Consider the following 11,377-nt stretch of genomic DNA (forward strand, 5'->3'; position numbering starts at 1 on the left):
GTGTTTATTTTGATTCATCCGTTCATTTCTATGGTTTGGTTTGATTTGGTTTTAATTTGCATTTTATTATTATAAACATTAAAATCTATCTATCTATATCTCTATATATAAAAATCAATAGCTGTTCGTTAGTCTCGCTAAAATTCGAGAATGGCTAGACCGATTTGGCTAATTTTGGTCTTGAATTATTTGTGGAAGTCCAGAAAAGGTTTAAAAGGTAGATAAATATGAAAATGCTCAGAATTAAATAAAAATAACAATTTTGTTTTTCCTTACATGTGTCCCCCGTCGGACGGATTCCTTTTGTTTGTTTTAAGTTTATTTTATACAATAGTTTAGATCTTTTCTTTATCGATTGAGGCACTACGAAGTCTGCCGGGTCAGCTAGTTAAAAGATAAAAATATCACATTTTATTCGTTTCTGAGCCATTAAAGTTCATATTTCTAATAAGCTCATTTCGTTTCAGAACCCAATGACGTAACATCCTCAACATGAAAGAATACAATCTTAAGCTACCCACGCGCAATGTCCTCACCGGAGCCGTGGTCAACTGGGAGGACGACGAAATGGGAGTGATGGGAGATAGCCCGGAGAATCTGACATTAGCTTGGAAGGACTTATCTGTGTTTAGAAAGAAGAAGATACACACTAGCATGTGGAGATCGGCGGTCTATGAAGAGGTTAAAGTGTTGCATGGAGGTATTTTGCCATTTCATTGATTTACAAACATGCTTTACTATAGTTTTACAGCTTTTATGTCTTTATAATGTATATGTTTAAATATCCTGTAAGCTTGGATAGCCAACGAATTAAAATGAAAACAAACATCGCCAGCAAAGCGATCTGGGTTTGAGTAGTTACCTATAAAGAAAATATTAATAATTTTCTCCGATTATCAACTTATTTTCCGGTCATCGTTCTCGTCGAACCCGTTGCTTGCGATGAAGGGCTCGACGAGTAAATTAACCCACAGACACAACCTACTAAGCTTCTCGCCGGATCTTCTCAGTGGGTCGTGCTTCCGATCCGGTAGTAGATTCTGCTAAGCACGGCTCTTACTAGGGTTCATGTTAGCAACGTCATCAGGTTTGAGCCCCGTGAGCTCACCTACTAGCTCGGTGACACTGATATAGTCTCTCTAGACCATCAGCTAAGGTAGGGAAAAAAAACTTGTTTTAGCACAAAATTCGCTAGTTTCAAAGATATCGAAATATAATTGATGACGGTAATAAAAACGAAATAAAGTCAGTAAATGAGTTTATGCAAACTAGACGTTGTGGTTCATCTATTTTATTACACATGTTTTGCTATTGTTAATGCTATAACAACAAATATATTTTAAATAAATACACAGGTGCAAAACACATAATCAGGTTTAACGAATTTATCCTCCTTATGTATCTAACATTTAATATTTTAATTTATCGATGTCTGATCACCATTATTAAGATCCGTTTATGTAAGTTTTCACGGAGATTTTACGATCACACAAAATTGAATGCACGAGTAATTTCGAGTTCTCTATTTACTATTACAATCTCTAGTTTTTTTTTAATGTTGTTACAATAAAATCAAGGTAAATTAATGTGAAAGGTAAGATAACGAAAAAGGCAATTTTGTATATTAATTATGCAACAACTATAACAGAGGTTTTTTTTACATTCTTTTTTTTTTCTTCTTTAATTCTTTTTCTTCTTGCCCTTATCCCAAATTATGTGGAGTCGGTGTTTTATGTTCTCTTTTTCTATTCAGGCTTATCTCTCTCCTCTCACTCACATCTTTCTCTCGCATGTCCTCTTTAATACAACTAATCCAACTATTGTTACGGCGTTCACTTCTCTCGTTACCTCTCACTCTTATATCAGGATCTTTTTGGCTACATAATCATCCTCTCTTTGCATACCGCGATAACCTTCCACTCTTCATTTCTCTGTGACTAGCACTGCTTTCAGACTTCTCCTTAATTCTTCATTTCTAATTTTATCCTTCCTTCTTCTTCTCGATATCTTTTAATTCAATCAGTGATGACGGAAGGTAAATTTCTTTTGATATTAAAAAGAAACCTTTAATAATATTAAATATTTCATTTTAAAGTCATGTGCAGGTTCGAATTGCGAGGATGGAAACTAGTGTTCAAACCTTTAGTTTCTGAATTTAGATAGATTGACTCTGTATTCACAGAAATAATGTAACAAATTTTCAAACTTGTTTTTCGTAACTTGAACAAACTTTGTAACTTGAAGTCGGTTTAAAAATATTTAAAATCATGGATAGCTAACATGTTTATTTCTAATCTATTTTTGTCAATAGACGGTTTCCTAATTATATTATATATTTTAGCGAGGAGACCATTATAATATTTTTGCCAACAATAATATGGCATAAATCATATGATTTAAAGCGCATTTCGATAAAATTATATAATCACAAAAGAAAATGATTTGAATTTGACATTTACATATTTTATTTTCTTGTAAAATGAGCTAAAATACCCGAAATTTAAAAGTATGTTATTGATTATGTTTATTTATTGAGTTTATTAGCAAATATCTCTGTGATTTATTTGTCTCGATGTTTGAGAGTCTTAGGTAAAAATTACTAATAAAATTTAATATTAACTAAGACCTTTCTCATATAGTGGCATTTAGATCATAGGATAGAGTTATCAGAATATGAATATATTTTAGAGAAACCCACAAAAGATCTCCTTTTCAATTCTATTGCATCACGGCTTTTCTGTCCTTCAAACTGATTGCATCCAAAAAGTAATCAATTGCGAACATTGAACAAATAATAATACTAGTGGTTGCCCAGCGGTCGAAATTTGACCATAATTATAAATTTAAATTATAAGCTTGGACATTAATAAGGTTCTATTATCAAAGACTTAACTTCTATAGTACACAGATTTCGTCAAGGCTACATTATAGACAAATAATATTAAAGACAATCTTAAATTAAGCTTATAATGTAATATACGAGTATATTAATATTAATTTGGCAACAGATTTTTTTAAATAACAAAAGCTTGACAGTAAACCAAGTAGTATATATGCGTGTGTGTGTCAAATACATTGTAGGTGTGTAATGTTTTTTTAATGATTTGATATATTTTAATGCATAATCGAAAAAAAAATTAGCATTCTGCACTCCTTCTCTATATCCTCTATAAGTGTGAAAAATATCACAAGTACAAAAGTTTTACTTCACGTATTAATATAATATAGATAAGAAGCAGATGCGGCTTTAAGACTAAAAATGACCTCTGCCGGGAAACCTCAGAAAAACAAAAATGATTATGCAATTACAGCAATTTAGATTCACAAAATCGAATCGTGAGCAAAAAACAAAATCTATCATCGTTATTCAGAATAAATATAAAAGTAAGCTTAATAATTATTTTGTCATATTTTAATAAAAGCAATGATACTTTTTGACCAGATGTGCGTGATAAACCTAAACAAATATTGATCACATCAATCAATATTCAGAATAATAATAATAGAGAATTAATTAATATAGTCATAATAATATCACTAGCCGCAGTGTATGCAAATTTGAAAGCATTAAGTAGTATAACACATGTAAATTTATGATGAATATTTAATGAAAATTAAGGATAAGTACAAATTCGAAGATAATGATTCCATATTTTATGTTTCATTAGCTAGATTATCCGTTCCAATGCTGATACAGTTACAATCAGCGATCCATTACCATCATAGTAAGTCAGGGCAAAATACAAAGTGACATAAACGTAGGCAGTTTCAACTTTATACATGGGATATCGTAATTGTATTAATCTAACTATGATGACTGATGGCCAACTTCAGAAAGATAATACCAATATGAAGTCGTCGTCGGCCTAACGGATAAGACGTCCGGTGCATTCGTGTTGAGCGATGCACCGGTGTTCGAATCTCAGGCGGGTACCAAATTTTCTAATGAAATATGTACTCAACAAATGTTCACGATTGACTTCCACGGTGAAGGAATAGCTTCGTGTAATAACAATCAAACCCGCAAAGCTATAATTTGCGTAATTACTGGTGGTAGGACCTCTTGTGAGTCTGCACAGGTAGGTACCACCATCCCGCCTATTTTCTGCCGTGAAGCAGCAATGCGCTTCGGTTTGAAGGGTGGGGTAGCCGTTGTAACAATACTGAGACCTTAGAAATTATATCTCAAGGTGGGTGGCGCATTTACGTGGTAGTTGTTTATGGGCTCCAGTGACCACTTAACAACATCAGGTGGGCTGTGAGCTCGTCCATCCATTTAAGCAATAAAAAAAATATATATAGGTCATGGTTCCAAGCCGGTTTCGACCACGGCGACCAAATTTTTCAGTTTAATAACTTAAAAGCTAATGTCCGCGCCTCTCATGCGCTCTAATATGGCCACAGTAGCCTATCTTGTTCTTAAACGTGCGCAAACAGAAGCTACACGTAAGAACACCACCCACGAAGTTGTAAAAAATGGTGGAAGGCGGTCTATTTTTCAATTTATTTCGTCTGTCGTCCAGTTCGCGCCTCCTGTCGTTTTCAAAGACATGCACGCCCTGCTGTACCAACCGTCTCCACTCCAAACGATTCTGTGCTTGAGCTTCCCAACGAGAGGTGTCAATGTTGCATTTCTTCATATGCCTCTTCTGAACATCCTTATACCTTAAGAATTGGCCGCCACTTTTTCGCTTGCCAGTCTGGAGTTCAGAGTAGAAGATGCGCTTTGTTATCCTCTCGTTGGACATCCTCATCACATGGCCGCACCAGCGCAACTGACGCCGCATTAAATATGTCTCTATACCGCCAATACCGGCTCTTCTTAAAACCTCCGTATTCCTGACACGATGTGACCACGATATGTTCATTATCTCTCGGAGGTATTTAAGGTGGTATATTAGTAAACAGTACTTAAAATAAAAATAAATTTCTAAATTTTATCTGTTTTAAATAAGAATCCCATGCCCGAATTAGGCAGAAAATATCGTCTCAAAATTTTTGTCATCTTTATTTTATAGCTGGAATAACCTCTTAGATTTCCAACGAATAAGTAGGGATAAAAACATCACAACACACCGTGCCTTCAAATATATATTTATATATAGTAATCACTCGTTGTTCGTGTTTATGTGTTTAAATACATGTATATTTAAATATAATAAAAATAATAAAATTTAATAATAGCTAGGCAACTTTGATAAGATAGCCCGAGCAAGGTATTTAGTTAATCTTCAAAGCCGAAAACTTTTCACAGTGAATGATAATTCACCAAGTGAAATGAAACCGCGAATTTGCCCATAAATCATTCCTACCGCTGTAACCGATGTGGTAACTGTAACTGTAACTAACACACTCGGGTAAAAATTTACTACACACGGGTAAAGTTGTTGCAAAGAACACGTTATAACCTAATAAAATCCACAAACAACTATGCAAACAAAACTTGATATAAATTTCAAGGTCTATTTGTACTTTTTACCGTGGCTAACCACAAGATGTTCTAAGGGCCACGTTTTAAATTCTTTCGTAATTTAGATTAAGAACCGGATTTCTGTGGTGTTGTGAAATTAGACGGTTCCCTAAATGCTGCGTCTATTGGCTCATGTGATTAACGATTCAAAACATAACTAAGTGGAAATTTTAAACAATTTGATAGACAAGAAAAAATGTCTGAGTATTAATTTTATATTTTACTCCCTTTTTTTTTTTTTTATTGCCTTTGTAGGCATACGGGCATACGGCCCACCTGATGGTGAGTGGTTACCGTCGCCCATAGACTTCAGCAATGCCAGGGGCAAAGCCAAGCCGCTGCCTACCGCTTAATACTCTCCACAAGCCTCGTTTGAAGAAGGACATGTCATAGCGCTCGGGAAACACCGTGGAGGGGAGCTCATTCCATAGCCGGATGGTACGTGTCAAAAAAGATCTCTGGAAACGCACTGTGGATGACCGCAGTGGCTCCAGGTAGTATGGATGAACTCTACTCCGGTGGCGGGCGGTGCGATGGTAAAAACGAGATAATTTTCTTAAATTTATTGTTACTTGATCGACTGGCGACACGTACAATTTAGATTAATGAATACACTTTTTTTTTTCCTACCTAAGCTGATAGCTTTGAGAGGCTATGTCAACGTAACCTAGCATGTAGGTGAGCACACGGGGCTCAAACCTGACGACGTTGCTAACGCTAACCCTAGTAAGAGCAGTGCTTCGCAGCATCTACCACCGGATTGGAAACGCAACCCACTGAGAAGATCCGACGAGAAAATCAGTGGGCTGTGTCTGTGGATTTATTTAATCGCCGAGCCCTTCGTTGCAAGCGACGGGTTCGATGAGAACGATAACCGGTGCTTGAGGTACCTAAAAGCACCGTTAGTGGACCGGGAATGACGTGGTTGCAAGTTTTTACGAAGGGACAATTTACTTCGCTTCCAAATCATCGGATAGAAAGGCACTGTCTCTAAGAAGTTAAGAGATAGATATATTGTTCTGTTTTCTAAAGCAAAACTTTGATCTAAACTCTTCTTCTAAGTTTTGTTAGCCTTCGTATAATGTCTGTTAGAATGTCTCAACCTTCACACTGAAGCTATTGCGATGAGTCTTTGCATGTTTTTTTGCGTAACTTCTACTACATCAATTTTCAACTTCCGGTGAGGGAAATAAGAATTCAAAATCTTAGCAAAATAACACTGACGCTTTTTTATTTTTATCCAATATACATAAGACTATTTAATATAATTTATAAAAATTGACTAACTATTAAGTTTTATATAATAGCTACACCTACTTAACGTAACATTAGCGTTAGAGAACGAAATTGCTAATTTATTTATGAATTGAATAAAATTTGTCAAACACCGACTAGGTGTTGATTCAATTTTCGATTAATATCAAGATTTTTTGTGAAAAATATCAACGTTTAGAGTAAAAATTTATTTGAAAATAAAATCTAATTCAGTTTTTAATTTACTTGAGAATAATGTTAGAGATTTCATTTATTTATTCTAGATTAGGTGTACCGGCGACTATATCCGCGTCGTTGTGAAGTCACTTGGAAATGCATTTCAATTCATTAATAAATACATTAAAAAATATTACAACTTCATAGATTTTATAAATTAATAAAATGTTATATTTTTCATTAATTAAATCTAATTTCTGAAATCGAATGATACCATCTATCCTGTATTACTGTAAACTCGCTTATACGCCTTAAACTATAATTAGCTTAACTTTAGATTAAACGAAGACATCGTTATATTATTTTTTAGGCAAGGCCTTAATGAAATACGTACTCAACAAATGTTCACGATTGACTTCCACGGTGAAGGAATAACATCGTGTAATAAAAATCAAACCCGCAAAATCATAATTTGCGTAATTACTGGTGGTAGGACCTCTTGTGAGTCCGCACGGGTAGGTACCACCACCCTGCCTATTTCTGCCGTGAAACAGTAATGCGTTTCGGTTTGAAGGGCGGGGCAGCCGTTGTAACTATACTGAAACCTTAGAACTTATATTATCTCAAGGTGGGTGGCGCATTTACGTTGTAGATGTCTGTAACCACTTAACACCAGGTGGGCTGTGAGCTCGTTCACCCATCTAAGCAAAAAAAAAAACACGAATGTCCAAATATTTCTCATAGTACCACATCCTAGATTTTTAAATTTATATTATGTTTATTTCGTAACAGTAAGCGGCAGTGTCTCGTCCGGAAATCTGGTGGCGTTAATGGGTTCAAGGTACAAAATTTATTCATTCGTTACACCTTTAGACTATAGTTGTTCGCATGCGAACTTTTTTCATGGAATTTATTACTTAAGATTGAAATAATCTTCTGTTTTTCTTTTTTTTTATATTTTAAATTCGAATACTTTGAATTTTGATAGTGTTGTAATGTTTGTTCCATTTTAAATTTTTTGTTTCTTTATGTAGTTAACTAATTAGGAACGGATTATTCTCAAATGTAAATGATATGAATATTCAAAATCAAAAATTCTTTTAAAGATCCGAACAGCGTTAGATAGGTAACGCTGTCTGGCAAACAGTCTTTCAGTTTGAATATTAACTTTTTTACATTTTAGCGGGGCCGGAAAAACCACACTCTTGGCCGCCATCAGCCGTCGTGACAAGAGCGCTCTGACAGGCTACCTCATGCTAAATGGAAGATTAGCCGGCGCTGACCTGATCGCCAGGATCTCAGGCTTCGTGCCTCAGGAGGACTTGGCAATCGAAGATCTCACCGTAGCTGAGCATATGGAGTTCATGGTGAGTCTAATTATGAAGTGAATTATCTATGAATTATATTATGTATTGATACGATATATATGATGTATTATTATTATCGTTTGCCAGAAATCATCTATATATTAATACGTGAAGCAAAAATTTTGTATCCCTTTTTACGAAAATTGCGCGAACGGAGGAGTATGAAATTTTCTAAACTTATTGAGAATATACAGAAGAAGTGCACAATGCTAATATTTTTTTTAAATAATGCATAAAAGATACATTAAATCAATAAAGAAAACATTACACACAATACATACAATGTATTTGACGCACACACGCATGCATACTATTTACTGTCAAACTTTTGTTCTTGACGTCTGTTGTCAAATTGAGATTAAATATTGTTTGTCTTTGTTAATATTTTTTATAGTGTGTCTTGGCGAAATTTGTGATTATCGAAGTACAAAATACAATCATAATAGTGTACAAACTTACAATTCCAATTAAATATAGTCGAATTTCGACTACTGCGGGACCTCTAGTAATCATAATATATCATAATTTTTAATGCATATTTATTTGGTAATTTACCCAATTTATTCATTACATAACTTCCTCTCTAAATATGGTAGTGAGAAAACGTTATCGAATGCAAAATATGAATGCAATGGATTTCGAAATATGACAATGCTATCTTTTTTTTTTTTTTTTTTTTTTTTTTTTTTTTTTATTGCCCTTGTAGGCAGACGAGCATACGGCCCACCTGATGGTGAGTGGTTACCGTCGCCCATGGACTTCAGCAATGCCAGGGGCAGAGCCAAGCCGCTGCCTACCGTTAATATAAATCGAAACTAATGTCCAAGCTTGACTTCTGCACGGCAAAGGCTTCGTGTTAGAATTTTCTCCTGTGCTACGGAAACGAGAAAGACAAACCGTTCTGTCGATGTTTGACGTAGTAAGTCCGCACGGGTAAGTATCACTATCCTCCGTAACTCTACCGCGAAGCAGTCATGCGTTTAAAGAGTGGAATAGCCATTATACAAAGCACAACTAAGAATCCGCCCTCCTATTTTAAGATTGTTCGTGGCATTTACATTCTGATTTATAGAAATACATATACATACTTATTACCCATAGGGATTCCAAAAACCACTTAATGTCATGTGCATCTATTTAGTGCAATTTGAAACTTAAAAATGTTTTCGAATATACACAAGAAAAATTTAACGGGCTTACCGTTAAATTTAAAACGATTATCTTTAATGGTAATTAAAGTAAATGGTAATTTATGATTAAATGCTTATTCGTACGTTAAGAATTTCTTTATATGACAGGCACTATGCTTTAATGTTCCTGGGCAGAAGCTTTCACCAACCCGTCCAATGGGTTTGCCCAGTTACCCCAATAAAAATGTTTTTACGCAATTTGAAACCCGAAATTGAAGTATCAATCTTATTGTAATTACGGCTATCAAACGCTCATATTATGTAGAATAGTTGTGCTTAATCCATAGATAATTATACAAATCGTTTAATTCAGTTTTAATTTTAGTATGTACTCCGGTCATCGCTCTCTTCGAACCTGTCGCTTGCGACAAAGGGCTCGACGAGCAAATTAACCCACAGACACAGCCCACTGAGTTTCTCCGCGGATCTTCTCAGTGGGTCGCGTTTGCGATCCGATGGTAGATTCTATGAAGCACTGCTCTTGCTAGGGTTCGCGTTAGCAACGTCGTCAGGTTTGACCACGTGAGCTCAACTACTCACCCGGAGAATCTAGTATTATATTATAGCCCCTCGAGCTTACTAGAATAGGTAGGAAAAAAGCAAGCATTGTGATTCCTTCATCTTTACCGTCTCTGTGAACACATTTACTTTAAGATGCGTTTAATTAGAAATATTCGTCTGTCCCCAAGATTGGAAGACTAATCGCGCAGTCGATACCTTGCATCTCACCAACACGACCAATTCTTGCATGCGTGTTAACAGTTTGTTTTATTTCATTAAAATTGCTTTTACGGTTTTACGGGATCGCGGTCACGAAAACTGTAAAATATTTGAAACGTCACAAACAATATAATGTTAATGAAAAACTTAAAATTAATTCGTTAATTCAGTTTCAAATTATGTCTACGGCTCGCAAAACCTGACGAAATTATTAATTTGTTTTATTAATTGAAATTTAAAATACAAATAGACAAAATGTATTCGCCAACAAAAACAATATTTAAAAAAAATTTACTATGCTATGTACAGAACTTAATTGAGTTTGAAGCAATAAAGCAGCGGAACGGACCAGGTTTCGCGAGACAATAAAATCTACACAAAAACTAACCGGTCGATATTAATATGAATGTTGTTAATAAATATTTTAACAATCATAACTCAGGCTGCTGGAAATATGATTTAAACGTTTGTTCAGTTCAATTAGCCACTATGAAGTTTTAATTAATAATATACACGGAAAAAGATACAGCAGTGCTATGTTTACATCTATGCGCTATGACATGTCCTTCTTCAAACGAGGCTCGCGGAGAGTACTTAACGGTAGGCAGCGGCTTGGCTCTGCCCCTGGCTTTGCTGATGTCCATGAGCGACGGTGACCACTTACCATCGGTTGGGCTGTATGTTCGTCTACCTACAAAGGCAATAAAAAAACTATATGAATGATAAAAACGAAACGATTGACTAGAAGTTTCTGTCAAGCAATTTTTTGTTGTCTAGTTATTATTGAACTTAGTGTTATTAATGATGTGTTCATTCAAATACTTTTATTCTTCTTAAAAACGTCAAACAGACAGAAAAGATCAGACAGACAAACTATATATAATTTAAATATCGAGGCTTCAATAATTATGAACAAAATCATTTGGTGATCACTACCTAATATAAAATAGCCCTAAAAACCATTAACTGTTCCTTTTTTATTGCACAGATGGTGGTTTTTATATTCCTTATTAGAGGTAAAGCGTAATATAGACCCGCACGATTAGCATCCTGCCTATTTCTCTATCTTAGTGCGAAATAATTTCCTAATCAAATATGATTTTACGAAATAATACTTAAAAGCTTTTTAGTTTGACGGCAAATAACAATTTAATCGGATGACGAATCAATTATTTTTTACCTGTGTGAAGTCTAACTGA

General features: G+C 34.8%; 1 protein-coding gene across 4 annotated transcripts in view; it reads left to right on the forward strand.

Moving 5' to 3' along the window:
• LOC101743333 (protein scarlet) overlaps positions 1-11,377 on the forward strand; it is a 58,732-nt gene that overhangs the window by 28,485 nt on the left and 18,870 nt on the right. For all 4 annotated transcript variants that reach the window (XM_062668557.1, XM_012695731.4, XM_062668556.1 and 1 more), the window contains exons 2-4: positions 468-700; positions 7,694-7,742; positions 8,085-8,268. In XM_062668557.1, the coding sequence (XP_062524541.1) occupies positions 493-700; positions 7,694-7,742; positions 8,085-8,268 (441 nt within the window). In that variant the 5' untranslated portion in view covers positions 468-492. The remainder of the gene's footprint in view (positions 1-467; positions 701-7,693; positions 7,743-8,084; positions 8,269-11,377) is intronic.

Source organism: Bombyx mori, chromosome 5, assembly GCF_030269925.1.
Source record: "Bombyx mori chromosome 5, ASM3026992v2".
In the NCBI taxonomy this organism is placed as follows: Eukaryota; Metazoa; Arthropoda; class Insecta; order Lepidoptera; family Bombycidae; genus Bombyx; species Bombyx mori.